The sequence below is a fragment of the Gouania willdenowi genome, chromosome 10 (genome assembly GCF_900634775.1).
Source record: "Gouania willdenowi chromosome 10, fGouWil2.1, whole genome shotgun sequence".
Lineage (NCBI taxonomy): Eukaryota > Metazoa > Chordata > Actinopteri > Blenniiformes > Gobiesocidae > Gouania > Gouania willdenowi.
In genome coordinates this window covers 29,220,963-29,236,549 of record NC_041053.1, presented here as the reverse complement: position 1 = coordinate 29,236,549, position 15,587 = coordinate 29,220,963, and the positions used below count along the sequence as shown (strand labels likewise).

General features: G+C 36.4%; 1 protein-coding gene across 3 annotated transcripts in view; it reads right to left on the bottom strand.

Annotated features, from left to right (window-relative positions):
* Positions 1–15,587, bottom strand: part of arhgef6 (Rac/Cdc42 guanine nucleotide exchange factor (GEF) 6) — a 38,765-nt gene that overhangs the window by 5,105 nt on the left and 18,073 nt on the right. The window contains exons 10-22 of one of the 3 annotated variants that reach the window (XM_028460499.1): positions 13,298–13,436; positions 13,045–13,104; positions 11,714–11,860; positions 11,352–11,438; positions 10,245–10,326; positions 9,942–10,057; positions 9,667–9,846; positions 7,106–7,126; positions 5,588–5,684; positions 4,644–4,730; positions 4,450–4,549; positions 4,122–4,176; positions 3,109–3,264 (exon numbers count right to left, since the gene is read on the bottom strand). In XM_028460499.1, the coding sequence (XP_028316300.1) occupies positions 3,142–3,264; positions 4,122–4,176; positions 4,450–4,549; positions 4,644–4,730; positions 5,588–5,684; positions 7,106–7,126; positions 9,667–9,846; positions 9,942–10,057; positions 10,245–10,326; positions 11,352–11,438; positions 11,714–11,860; positions 13,045–13,104; positions 13,298–13,436 (1,294 nt within the window). In that variant the 3' untranslated portion in view covers positions 3,109–3,141. Of the gene's footprint in view, positions 1–2,507; positions 3,265–4,121; positions 4,177–4,449; positions 4,550–4,643; positions 4,731–5,587; positions 5,685–7,105; positions 7,127–9,666; positions 9,847–9,941; positions 10,058–10,244; positions 10,327–11,351; positions 11,439–11,713; positions 11,861–13,044; positions 13,105–13,297; positions 13,437–15,587 lie in introns of those variants that run through there. The other 2 variants (XM_028460498.1, XM_028460500.1) reach the window with 2 other exon arrangements.

Genomic DNA, 15,587 nt, shown 5'->3' with positions numbered 1-15,587 from the left:
AAATTACTCGTTTTCCCGCATAACACCTGTGGCCCACTTGAGATTAAACTGCTCCGTATTTGGCCCCTGAACTTAAATATATTAGAAATAGAAATATTAAACTAAAAAGTAAAATAAGCAGCGCTTATGCCAAATGTGCAGACCATATGTTACAAACTTTCTAGCATTTTTAAAATAAATGCTCTCTCTCTCTGGGTTTACAAATGCAAGTATTTACCACAGTAAAGATGTAGTTATCAAAAAACTTCAATCCCAATTATTATATTAAACTTTTAATAAAATAATGACCATCATCGTCACATAAAGAACAGAATATCAAGAAGAAGAAAAAAGCATTACAACAATAATTGCATAGAAAATACAACACACAAACACACCACGATACACACACAACACTGGGGGTTCGACCCCTACCCAACCATTAAGTGCTCGCTGAGGCAACTGGAAGTTTAAAAACAACAGTATGTGGTGATTCATCATGAACAGAAACTGCAAAACAAAACAATCTCAGCAGAAGAAACACACGTTGAGCCCCGAGTCTGTACAGGAATCAGCAGGAATAGTGAGCGTACCATCGCTGCCTCGTACCTGACACAGTGCACTGAAGGCTTAATGATTATGGGATTGTACGTTACAGTATTCTGAGACATTCTACATATTTGTGATGAAAAGACAATACCATGACATTCAGTCTGTACGGTAATTGTGAATAGCAAAGGACTTGATAATAGGACACAGTGTCTGTCTCTGCCAGGGTTGGGGTCAATTATTAATTATAATCGTAAAATGTAATTGAAAAAAAATCTGTTGCTGTTGTATATGTATTTGAATTGTAATTGAGTTCAGACAATTGACTTTGCAATTGTTATTACCATGGAAATTCGATAAAAAAATGTCAATTATAATTTCACGAAATGCAAAACAGTCCTATGGCTAACACATACTGTATGTAGTTCATTATTATTAAAAATCAAGTTTTCCCACTACCCGTTGGTGAATCTTCACACTCATACAGGTGGTGAGGGTCAGAACTGGTTAGAGTTGGGATATAATAGATTTTTTTTTTTTAATAGGGACGATACAATTTTACAGAGTAATAATAATGTGCATGTAACTGATGTTGTTTACAAAGAGTTTATAGCTATTGCTATATTCCAAATGTAGTCAATAGTTGGTCATAAGATGTTATAATCAATGCACTAAAATGTAAAGATGCTAAAACAACTGTACAAAAGCACATATAATCATTACAAAGCTATATGAATAAAAGTTAGTAAAATTGTAATTGAAATTCAGTAGTTGAGAACGTAAGTGTAATTGACTTTCTCGGGAAAAATGATAATTCAAATGAATTTGTAATTGGGAAAAATGCCAGTTACCGTAATTGAATTGTAATTGAAAAATGTAATTGACCCTAACCCTGGTTTCTGGAACATTTTGCTTCATAAATTAGGCCTAAACTCATTTATCATTATTGCAGTTTCTCCAAATCTGAGCCCAGCTGGTATAGCAAGTCTCCTTTTTTTTTTATTGCATTTCAACAGCACTCACTGCATCTTTGCAGTTCACAAAAGGTTAGAAAACAGTACACAAAAAAACACGAGAGAAAATGTACCGCAGTGGGCAAATGGCATATGAAGAAAAGCTGTGTTATCACATTTTCTATAGAAAACATACAGATTCAGTCCCAATCTGGTGCTAAATTCTCCAAATGTTTATCGACCTGATTTGGGAGGCACTTAATAAAGCTAAGCTGCACAAATATGGGAATCTCTTGCAGTGCCTTTTCTCATTTGTCCTCATCAGGACAAAACGGGTCCGTCCAAACAAAAATCACATAATTCTAACAGTAGAATCCTGTTTTGGGAGCATCTTCCCCTCATGTTTGGGAACAAAAATTAAAATCTACATTCTTGGTGTTATGACGGGCCAATAAATAAAGGCTACAATATGCTACAATAACTCATGGTGAAGTATTTAGCAGGTTATAAATGTAACTTTGCATATATTTGAGTATAAACACATTTTTATACATATATATATATATTTCCTATGTATACCATATAGTTGCATCCCTGAAAATGTTAGCATGTATACACACATATATATATGATGAATATCTATATTATCATAACTCTGATGATGCGATCTTCTGTGAAATGCAAATCTACATTCATGCAGTTATTAACATTAAAAAGCAAAATTTCTGTTAAAGGTTCAGTACTTTTAAACTAAATAAATGCATTAAGAAGCCAAAATCAATGCAGTATTTTTTATTAAGTAGAGACATGGGCAAATTTTATTATAGTGGGGGCCACAAAAATGTGATTGTTTGATCCATGGGCCACATTTTGTCGTTTTGTGTCGTTTTTTTATTTTCTGTATTTCTTGGGTTGATTTTGTGTATTTTTGCTGTTTTGTCTATTTTTTGTATTTTTGTTCTTTTGTGTACTTGTTGTCCCTTGTATATTTGTGTTTATTTGTTGTCCTTTTGTGTATTTTTCTGATTTTTTTGTAGTCGTTTAGTGTATTTTTGGTGTTGTTTTGTGTATTTTTTTTTTCCATTTTGTGTATTTATTTTGGGGGCCGAACAAAGTCAGACCAGTTGCCCATGTCCGATTTAGTATATTACAAATAAGGCAAATCCCACAAGTGTGAGAAAACATTAATAAATGTGTTTCCAGTCAGGAATTGAATGAAATGGAAGTATGACAAAGATATCGTCCTGAAAAGTCATGACATTAAAATACAGTAAGTGCATACCAGAGAGCCCATGTTAGACTTAATGGCTTTAAGCTCCTTTCAATATCCATGAGACAGCAACAATGCATATAGTCCTGAACCAGACTGGTTCCACCTACAGACCAGTGTTCACAGTGCCAGTCTTGGGGCCTGAGGAGCGAGTCCTCTTGGGTTTGCTGAGCTATTCAATAAGGGTGTGTGTTTACAATCTGAAACACACACCTGAAAGTATTAAAGTGTCCACCTCTGCCCCAGAGAGGACGTGCAGAAGCTCCAAGCATCATCAACAAAAGAAGTCCAAGTCCACTTTGAGAAATTGAAATGTAGAGACGCAAAAAAGGTACATAAAACACACACACACACACGCACACGCACACATGGATGGTTGGATGGGTGTGTTCAGTGGTTGCTGTCCTCCCATGTACAGTCATTCTTCTGTTTGGCCAGTTTTCGGACCACTCGCTCTAGCTCTTTACGAGACCTTTGCTCCTCCTCCAAAATCTGCTTCATCCACTTATTCTCCTGCACAACAAAAGCAACAGCACGTTTTATTTGCTATGGTACTTTCTCCCCAATACAGACATGTAAGCACAAATATAGATACACTGAACAGCTTAAATTTAACAGGAGCACTCTATTTAGCCAGATATTGGCAGTGATCCTGATCATGGTACCATGATCATTGACACTTTAAAGTCTTGGAAGAAATTTCTATCCCACTTAATCACAATGCAGTAGGTCCATATGTAGGAGCACGCCAATTTCTTTGGAGAATTGTATTTAAAAAGTTTTCTCTCACCACTAGCTGATGCATGTTCATGTGGATTTGTTGTTGTTTTTTTTTTTTTTTTTTTTAGAATTTTAGACTTTGAATGCGCTTCGAGATGACTATTGTTGTAATTTGCGCAAGATAAATAAAGTTCAATTGAGGTGAATTAAAATGCACAATCCGGACGAAACTCGGTGTGGGAATTAAAGAACCAACCCGACATAACAGTAAAATTTAATAAAGATCGGTCAATTACGAACCAAGATATGAATATTTGAAATTTCGCCAATGATGAGCGATAGGGTTTTTCTATTTTTGAAAGTGATCCAGAATCAGTATATTGATCCAGTAATTTAACGAAATCTTAAATGGCACTTTACTTAAAGTTGTATTGATAAGGCATTACGCTGTCATTATAATGGTCAAAATAAACACAATAATCTATGTGCAACAGTTTTAAAAATAAACCATTGAGAGAACACAGTCTACATGTCTTAAAAAATGTTTTTTAAGGTGTGCGGTACTTGATGTAAAAAAAAATTACATTGAATATTTTAGCATTTTGCAATGTTACAAAAGTATAAAAAGTACTCGACGAAGACAGGCTTACCTTTTTAAGTTCATGAACCTCATCCTTTAAAGCATACACAGCATCTACCAGGCTCCTAAAAGAAAGGAAGTGTGCTCATATAAATCCAAACTATTTGTTTAAAGAACAAAGGAGTGAGGGTGACTGATGGTGGTTAGTTTTCTAAAGGCAGTACCTTTATACAAAGCTTCAACCAGGTTCTAACCAAACAATCATTTCAATCTGAACCCTACGAATAGAATCAATATTACATTTCTAGAACTCATTAAAGCACAGCCTGATATCCTAGTTCAAATACAGACAAATCCTCATCACTGTTAATGCAACATGCATTGACGAACATGCTTACTTTTCTTCAATAACCGTCTGCCCATTGCTCTTCATCTCCTCCACAATAATCTTCTCTTCCTCTGGCAGCAGCACCTGAGGGACGCACTCTTTCCGCACAGCTACACACACACACACACATGCATGCGCAGCTATATTAGCTGATGAAGACATGCAGTCCGACAAGGCATTACAAAAGCTATTTATTTGTTGCACCTGTGGTAGTCTGGTGAAGGCTGGCTCCAGTACAATACGCTTCAATCACCCTCAGTATCTGAGCATCCTCCTCTAAAGCGATGGTGCCTAAACAAACCAAAGAGTATCATCAGGAGAAATTAAGACAGAAGAGTTTACCTGAACTGAAGGTGGTTTGATAACCCAATATGGATTTTTATAGCAAAACTATAAAAAAAAGAGACTCAGAAGACAGAAAAAAACCCATTTTTACAAAAAACACAACATTTTTTAATTTCACATCATATGCCGTCGGCGGAAGTATTGTAGGGGGGACTGGGTGCATCCCCCCAGAAAATTTTTAAATGTATAACCCTCTGACAGCCAAAAAGCTAACGTATTTTTTGTTTTGTTTTTTTATCTTTGTTACTGCCTTACTGTAAAGCCAAAAGTTATTTGTTAAATTGTTGAAGGTCATGATGAATGGAGTTAGAGAGTTACTCATGTTTGGTATAGGTCCTCTACTAATAAATACTCCCAAACATCGTATAGACAAGAAATAACATTTTATTCAAACGACTGATTTGAAGATGTGCTTTTCAAACTTAAATGAGGTATTATGTAGGCCCTCGTGGTCCTCAGGTAAAGACGGGAGCATCCGAGCAAATCGCCTGTATGCATTGAATGTGTTTCTCGATTATAGCAGATTAAAAATAGAGTTTATACAACACGGGAAAGCCTGGAAGAGCCTTTCCTGTCCAAGCGTGCTACAATTATTACGACAGTACCAATTAAAAAAGGGAAAAAACAACAGAAAAGCCCCTCTATGCTAATTAAAACAGCGTAAGGGGGGTGACATCACAGGGTAGGGGATCAAAATAACACCGTAGGTGGGCCCTATGCTTAACAGTGCTGGCGAGAACCCTGATTGGACATTTTCACATACTTTATGACCTAATGATTTGTTTTTATGGAGAATGACTTACTTTTCCGCATCTGAAACTCATCATCGGATGGCTTTCGTTCTTTTTTTCTGTTGCCAGGGAGGAATTTCTTCATTGGTCGTGGGCTCTTGCTGGAGTCCTAAAGGAGTGTCAAAATAAGAGAAAACAAATAAATCAACATCATTTTTTTTTAAACGCTGACAAATGCACAGCAAAACACCAAGGCTTTTAGTCCAAAACGAATGCAAGCTTACAGGGGCGTGCAGACCTGTATGAACAAACATCAAGGAACAACACAACGTCACAAACAGGGCAGCATAGCATGTGAGGACGAATGCGATCCAACCGTGACAGTTTTATTCTGCCGCAAACAGTTTGACTGGTTATAAAAAAAAATAACATGGATGTGTCAAACAAATTATAAAGTTATCAATATCCTAATACTTTATTCCAGGGTTGGCTACTTCTTCATGCAACATCCTTTGCAAATAGGAAATAGGCTTTGTTACATAGATATAGAGACAGCTTAACCCGTATCAGTCAGGTGTTGCAGACACTTGGGACTGACTTTCAATTCTATAATTATATATATTAAAAACATCAAGAGGCTGTGCCCATATGCCCACATTCCTCAAATACCTCCATTAGAAAATCGATGAAAGATTTGTCACTGCCTCATAACCTCATTTAGTTTTTGTAAAGAATTTAATTCAAATTTGCTTGTTTTTCATTGTTTTTGTTTGTTTTGTTTTTTTGTGTTAGGTTGACGCCACACGTGGCGGAATCTTTTTGTGACAATATTCCTTTATTCTCCTTTTTCTACTTTGCAAATTACGTGCGTTCACAATCACAAATTTTCTTCAAACTATTTGGTTGGTATTATTAAGTAATCAATCTTATTGTCTGTTGTATATTCAAAATTAAGCTTGAATTAAGAAAAGTGTATCTTATCCGATAACTCGATCAATTGATGGATCCATCGGTAGAATACTTAATTACCAAAATAATCAACAGCAGCAGCCCTGATACAGTGTGAAGCTGTGTATCCATTGGTTATTCTGCTGGTTTGAGTTTGACAAACAAAAACACAAAAATAATACTGTGACTAAACCTGTATTTACACTGTGTGCATGTGTTGATCAAAAAAAAGACGTTGACATCTTGTTTTTTTTTATGAAAAAACCCAAACTGAAATCTAAGTAAAAACTTAAAACTAAATCTTCCAGCTTGTTCGGCCAATCAGATGCTAAGTGAGTTCTGATTGGTCATTTCTACAATGCATCATACTACATCATTGCAGTTCACCAATCGTCTGTCATCCCATCAAAATACACGAGGTGGACAAAATACAAGAAATGCGTTTCAGTTGACGATGACCACATCCACCCACTCCAACCTCATCAATAGACATGAGGTCTAAGTGGGAGGTGACTCACAGGGCCACGGAAAACAGGAAAGCAACAGATGACGAGAAAAGCGATCATACACACAGACACACATACACCCAAATAGTTTCCCAAACACACGCACAAACTGAAAGTGAGTAAGAGCTAACCTTACCTTCATGATATAAGACATTCTCTAAAGGAGGCAGAATGGAGAAAGAGAGGAAACAAGAGGAAACGTGCATGAAACATCAACAAATGTGAGAGAGAGAGAGAGAGTTAATGGTGAACATTTTTACACCCCAGTGCACTCGGCTTCGCTGTAGATTGAATATAGAGAACCTTTCATAAAAAAGAGAGAGTGACAGAATGAGGAATGCTGAAAAGGGGAAAGAGCCCAAATAATATGTATGCCATGTAATTGATAAAAAATATAATGATTCAAATTATATATTATATTTAGTGAGGATGTGGCACCCTCACTATTGTGATCGCTTTCCTAAATTATAATAATTAATCTTCTTACATCAAACTCCTACTCCTCCCACATTTTTCAACCGATTCCAACAAGTTTGGTCTCAAACTGGTCAAATGTTTTCTGGACACTCTGCTATGTATTACCTTTTTTCTAACTTTTCTACTTTTTCAACTATTTAACTTTTTAACTTTTCATTTCCCTATTCGTGTTCTGTCAGAACATTGTTTTAGAACACTGACGATGTCTTCATCAGTGATTTCATCAATGTTCCAATTAGAATTAGAATGTTCTAATGTTCTAACTGATGATGTCTTCAACAGTGATGATGTCAGAAGTCTATGCTATGCTAATGCTAAGCTAATGCAGTGCGACGCAGACAAGCACCTGCATCCTCACTTGCATTTTCTTCAGGAAATGCAAATATTCTATTACTGTATTATTATTATCATTACTATTATGGGCGACCGTGGCTCAGGTGGTAGTGGGTCGTCTTCTGATCGAGAGGTTGGGGGTTCGATCCCAGTACCCGACTATGTGTCGAAGTGTCCTTGGGCAAGACACTGAACCCTAAGTTGCTCCCAGTGGTCGACTAGTGCCTTGCATGGCAGTCCTGTCCCACTGGTGTGTGAATGTGAGAGTGAATGGGTGAATGAGCTGATGTGTAAAGCGCTTTGAGACTGCTTCGGTGTGGTGATAAAGCGCTATATAAAATCAAGTCCATTTACCATTCCATTATTTATTTATTATTCTTTACCACACATAATCTAAAACAAAAGTATTCCATACTTTAACTTTTTTAATATATAATTTAGTTAAAATAAAATGCATCTTGTGTACTAATCCTGTATGAAAAACATGATCAAAAACTAATTCTAGAGAAAAAATAGCTCAAAAAAAACACAAAAAACATAAATGCCAAGTGTGCATTTATCTTTAGGCATGAGGCACATTCTCATACCTGACAGTTATTAAAATGTTGACAAGTTTAAATGCTTCCACCTCCCACACAGACCACAGGCTGAGCCCAATCTCTGCTTCACTCTTTGCTTTTTAGTATTTGCTCAACAAAGATGCTGCTTTCAGTGGAATAAACCACATCAGAACTAAATGAGGCCAGGACACATTTCAGGCCTACTTGGTATTGTTCCCGTAGATTTATTCTATTCAATAAACCGCAACCAAGCATGTTTGTTTCTGTCTTCGAGTATCACACTTGGTCACAACCGCAAGGTGAAATGCTGCAAAGTTACACGTTACAGATTGCGGACAAAGCAACTAGTTTGTGACTTGGCAAGGATGCTTTTATGCAAAAGGAAATGCACAATATTACACACGCACACACGCACGCTGGCTGAGCCCAATACAAGTCTGGTGTCTCCAATGATCCATCTTCAGCGTTTAAATGACACAAACTCGAATGACAAAACATTATTATTGTTATTGAGGAACACATTTTAGGAACTATTTGTGCAAAAAACAAACAGTGAAAACAGTGAGCTGAGAAAATAGGATTCTGTTTTACTTAATGGTGCATTAAATGTAAAAAAGTGACAAATAATCTATCACACTCCAGCCCAATGGCCATGGTTTGTTCCTTAACTGGTTTGAAAGAAGGGTATTCTATTTACTGGGACTGTTTACTTTTTTTAAACTATTGGTTCACATTTTAAGTATGAAAAATATAACCAAAAATTGAATTAGACTAAAACTACTCACCGGTATTTCTTACAATTCGTCAGTTTAAATGATACTTATAAAGAAGTTACATAGATAAATGTAAAACATGTTATGTTGTGCTTTATAGGACTGATAATACCAAGTTAAAACTAAACTGTAATGTAATTCCAGCAAGTTCATTTTGTCTTCTTTTTTGAAATAATATGTGAAGGTTTCATTTATTCAGACAACTTTATTCAGGAAATTTACTTTGATCTTCTAACATGTTTCGACTGCCAACTGTCAGTCTTCGTCAGAAGCATCTAATGATCGCTTTCATGTGTCCTTACGTATGAGTTTTTTTCTGGGAGATCCTTAGTTTTAAATTAACACAGAGTTGGATAATGGTTATTTTTCTAGGAGTAAATGAGACTGTATTCATTTTGAGCTGGAACTAATTTATTATTTTGTTTGTTCTCAGGTACTCGTTAGAAGTCCTTCAATTATTCACCAATTCAAGTCTGAAAAACCCTTACCAGCACTGCAAAAACTAAGCTCAACACATATTGAAATGTGAAAAGTGCAACACCCCATTTTCCTACCTCTTTGTAGCCAAGTGCAGCTGAGGGTTTGAGGGGCGGGGCAGGGCGCAGGCAGCTAAGAGACCAGGGTTTGCTGATCTTTGGGGGCTCCAGGGGGCCACGGCTCACAGCACTGAGGCTGCCCAGGTGTGAGAGGTGAGTTGGGGTACCAACCATGCTCAGGGGTTTGCCTTCCACACTCTGAGTGAAGAAAGGCAGGCATCATGAACTACATCAAAGCAATGTTTGCTGACTTTATGATGTTGGGAGTCCATGTGTCTTTAGCAGGTCCTGACCTTTAAAATCGTGCCTGTGGGGCTTCCTCCTTTGATAAACGGCTGCAGGTGTTCCAGCCATTCCTGTAAGTCCTGAGCGTTGCTGCAGAACACTGTGATGCGGTCGATCATGCTTCCTGCAGCAAACATCGGACACATGAACAATAACTCCATTAGTTCACGTCTTATGCGGTCAGTTATTGTATTTCTGGTCTGAATGTGTTGCTTTGAAAACCGCATATATGTGAAGAGTGAAGGGCTTGAAGCACTCTTGGCTTCTGAAACATCCCTCTTCAAAAAGATTTCATTTTTGGAAATGCATACCTGCAATTTCGAAGGCAAAGTGGACACTGTCCACATCCTCTGCATGCCTCGTTACCGTAGTGCCCGTCAGCGGCAGCCTTCCCTGCAACAAAATAATGACCGTTTGTTTTTGTTTTTGAACTTTTTATTTGTTTTAAATTATATTCTCTTTTGGCATTTAAACAATGTACTTTGTTACCTTTTTTGTATAAGATTAAATTGAATATTTTCTAAAACTTTAATTTTTAGAAATTCTGTTTGAAAAGGTGTTAAACAGCAGAGGAGAATAAAAAGCATGAATTTCTTAATATGGAACATAAAAGTTGTAACAACAAATATATATATATTTTTTTTTCTTTTTAGATCAGTACAAAGACTAGAATCTTATTAGTAGGTGGACATGTGGATGTTATGTAAGTAGGAAGACCTATGAATGATTGTTTTTGTTTATATTTGGGTGTATTTTGTTGTGTAATTATATATATGTATATTAGGATGTTTCACAATATATTGGTATAAACATTTTTTTTCCAAATTTTGCCAGATCACATTTTGCCTTGTTCCTATTGATATTTTGAACATGCTGTACCAAAAATAAGGCCAATATAACATCCGTAAAGTGTGGCACACTTTCTCACATTTTTTACGGCTCAACCAAAGAATGTGTAACTTTCACACATATCAGTAGCTTTAACAATATAAAGGGAAGTATGGTCATTATTAGTTAATAGTTAGAACATTAGAATAGTTCAAACACTATTGTGAAAAAGTGTGTTACCCCTAAATGTGCAGTGATTGACAAAATTTTTTGGTACATATGCTTACGTCAATGTGAACAAGGCAAAAAGCGAGCTGGAAAAATATGGTGAAAATTAATTTTGTGAACCACCCTAATGTGTATATATATATATACACATGTATTTGCTCAAATGTCAGATTTCTTTCATTCTTTGTGAAATAGCATGGAAGTAGGGGCAGGACTAGATAAGCGTTAAGCTTCCTTCTGCCCCTTCTCAAACATTGCTGGGGCTAAGTAAGCTAAGATTGCTTTAAATGGTATTTTTTATGTTTGAGATAAATAAAGAAATCCAAAATCTAAATGTTATCAATAATAAACACTGTAGGTACCTGATAAATAAAACCGCTCATTCGAGGACTGGCAGAGAGCATCACCAACACGTTAGAAAACAACATGAGGTAGCGCTCGTCTCTATCCTGGAACAGAAAGAAATAAGGTGATTTGGTGTCAACATTTCAGGCATAGCAGGTCACACTTTTTCTAATGCAGAACAATAATCGCAATCAAGGCGAGTCTACGTGGATGTAAAACTGCTGTGTCTTCTTTTATTTAATCTAAATGGAAAATAAGGTAATTTTACTATTGTTAGCTGTGACTAATGGGGTGAATGTAAATGTGGAACAGTTTTTTTTTTTGGTTTTTTTCCCCCCTAACCACAAATACAAATGAAGACACCTCCACATAGTCTTACCTCACTACACCCGTTCCTCACATGGACCTGAGACATGTAGGTCACATGACCCAGACTCTTCATGCTGTCGCCCTCCCAGCCACGCACAGGCTCTGATAAGATCTGGAGCTCCAGATTCTTGCGCTTTCTCAGCTCCTGGCACTGTGCCTAAACACACAGAAAACACACAATACTTTTATTAATGACAGGAAACCTCAGGGTTCATTGGCAATTAAGAACAAGGACTAAATACTGAGGATTTAACAACTACTTCACAGAAATACAAAATTACATGTAGTGTCTGTTTAAAGTTGAGACTAATTTAATTTAATGTAGAGAATTTCATTTTAAATTAAATTAATACAAACTTTGTTTAATAATTGTTATGCATTCAAGGCTCTGAAAGAGTTGATCCTTTTTTCAACCCCCGGGAAAAACATTATGAGATAAATTTGATAGCTTTCTGTCACTCAAATGAGGTTTTATAGGCAATAAAAAAAGCAGTGAGCTTGCAGAAGATGCATGCACACTGTCACACACACACTGTCACACACACACACTGTCGTACACACACACTGTCACACACACACACTGTCGTACACACGCGCGCGCACACACACGTTTCCGCTTAAGCTTCCTGTCGAAACAAAGAGTGAGTCACTTTCAGCTCTCGCATTGAACATATCGCAGGGAAACGACTTAAGCCGTGAGCTTGGGTAGAAATGAAGTGTTCGTTTCAAAGATAATTCCACTACAAACACATTTTATAACACACCCACTATGGAAGTAATACTATCATTTAAGCCCAAGAGGGTAAAAACGGAATAATTCATTCTTCTTGAGCCCTGTCTCTTTCAGTGAAGACTGGTTGCTCAATTATTTAAGTCTGATGAGAAAACATTGATTTTATTTTTCATTTACTTTTCAGCTAAGATCACTGCCAATAAATACTAGTGGCAATGGGGAGGGGTCTATAATCAAAGCACAAACAAATTTGGTATTTACCTCATGAAAAAAGTAAATAGAAGAATAGTGTTGTTATTTGTGGTTTTGTTTTTTTTTTTTAATTAATGATGGTTTAATTTTCACCATCATTCCATCAAACATATGTAAGAGCCTAAACATTGTTTTCCAGTTGTGGATTTTTTTTTTAAGTGAAACATGTTCTCATGCTTTAATTGTCCTTGTAGTTAATCACAAACAACAGGAGAACCCGAGGCTTTACAATCCAGTAATTACAAATGGAATAAAAAGGTTTACGTGTTCACCTGAGGCTTTTTCTGCACTGATTGTACAGCTAGAGACTATTCTGAATCTACTGTTGGTTCAGGAGTCGTGATCTGTTCACTTACCACGAGGGTCCTAAATACGGCTGTTGCTTTTACAATGTCTGTGTAGTCAGGGTGGGCTTCCTGTGGAACAACACACAACACAGGATCAACCAAAGCAGCTGGAAGGACAAGGCGTTAGTTAGTGCACATCCCAACTGTCAAAAATGTGAGCATGTCACCATGAGAACCACTCAAACAATCAAACCTCCAATTTTTCATAATATAAGTTATTCTATGTGCAGCGCAGTGAGTCAGTGTGTGATGTTTATTTTACCTCTGCGTGTCGCTCCAGCTCCTGCAGCAGCGTTGGGTATTTGTCGAGCCTCATGAAGGGCTTACTGAGGCTGGTGGTCAGAGTCAAGATTCCTGGAGCATTTGCTCCCTGGCTCTCCATAAATTTGTCCAGCTCTTCACTAGAAACACACACATAATAAAAGGCTCTTTTAAAAAAAAAAACCCATAGCAGCTTATTCCTGTTGGAACAGAATCCCCATTCTACAAAAACAGAGTCGTAATATGATAGAAATGCTATATATTTCTGTGGGCAGTGACGCAAGGGAAAGCACGGTGTTTTAACCCTCCTATTATCCTAAAATAATACTAATACATTGAACTGTTGGAGTCAATCTGACCCCAGGGATATTTGCCTCCAGAAAATGATTTTCAGAAAATTGTTTTTGCATCACATTTGAGATTATTCACTATAAAGTTTCAGACAGATCTCCTCTATGTCGCTTTTACTGTGAAAGAGCTGTTCCAAAACGCTGTTAATAGTAAACCTTTTCCTAGAGGATATTTTCAACAGAGAGAGAGAGAGAGAAAGCCTGCAGATTGCAAAACACAGACAGACAAAGTTTACACAGCTAAAACATCTGGGGTCAAACTGACCCCAGATGAACACCAATGCATGTAGTATGTTTTAGCTCAATGAAAAAATGTCATCAATTTTACCCATCAAATTAGGAAAAGTCATGAAATGGGGTGAAATTGACCTCAACGATAATAGGAGGATTTTGTAAATAGTGCTGTGTAAATGTGGTAATGGTAAAGGTAGTGGTAAAGGCAAAGTAACGTTTTAAAATAGAATGTCTCTAACTGCCCGTAAATATTTCTATTATTATTATTCATAATTTAAAATCAACGACTCATGCAAATTAATGCATTTGGTATCATAAGTTGCAAATGCTGTGTACAGAATTTCACTGGCAAAACACAAAAAAAGAAGAATTTTGCAAGTTGGATGTTACTGTTTTAATGGGATACTAAAGACTTTTGCCCATTTATGGTTGCTCTCCAAGCATACAATTACACTCGTGTTTAATTAGAGTTTTTTTGTGATAAAAAGTGCAAATGAATCTATTCTAAACTGTTTACTTGCAGACAAACTTGAGTGGAGAACATAGATTATGCAGGAAGTTCTAAATCATGTAAAAGCCGAGATCAAAAAAGTCTTCTGCCATCAAAACACTATGTTGACTACGCCTGCCTGCATAACCACAACTTATTTGTATATCCTGTCAACGGTTGACTTCCTCAGATTTCTGTTCAGCAAATATCGACATCAGGATAGCCTCATCTATTAGCATCATCATAATGCTTAAAATGCTCACTATATTGATGACAATGTTGTCCTTAGTACCTTAACTTTCGGAGATGTTTTTAGTCTAAGTTGTACCCTGCCTTGTACCGTTTGTGGTCATAAATTGGCAGATTTGTTTATCTCTTATAAAAGTATTAGAAGAGCTGACGAAAAAGATAAAGTAATAACAAAATGATGAATGGATCTAAGAAAACCTTTGGCACTAAAACCCATTGGGTCATTAACACAAGTCTGACACCTTGTGGCCAAAATGATAGCTTCCAGATTACAGATTCTAAAGACATTTCCTTGACTTTTGATAAACCTTTTTTTTTTAACTAACATATTGATTATTTTTAATCATCTTTTGTTATCTTGTTTTAATCTAATATAACTTTTCTCAAAGAATAGTAAAAGGCCAGACCAGCTGGCGTTACTATAACTGCCAAAGGGTCCAACCTGAAGGATTCTATTACTAAGTGGATGAATTACAGAGTCAACAATAGTCACTCCAGATCCTGAACTTAGCACAGTGTAAAGGGCTTTCTTTAAAAATATAAATAAGCTTGCCTGAGTCATCCTTGTGATACTAAAACATTATGAACACACTACGCCCAAATCCTAGACAGAATCTAACACATCCAAATCTGCAAAAAAAACAAGTAAAGTCATGCCATTGGACGTGTGGAGTTACTGTGAATCGTAATATGTTACATCAAGTAAAGTTCAGAAAAATACTTTAAAAACAGTTAAGAAGAAGAAGAAGGTATACGTCATCATACACCATACATACAAGTATTTCACATTAGTCAAGTCACAAATACAACATTAACACTAAACATTGATCCACAATTACACAAAGGCAACATTACAAAGACAGGTCTTTAGTTGCTTTTTAAAGGATTTAATGGCTAAATAGTCCAGCAGCAATTTAAAAGGACAATTACTCTTTGGACAACGAAAATGTGTTTGCACTAAATTCAGG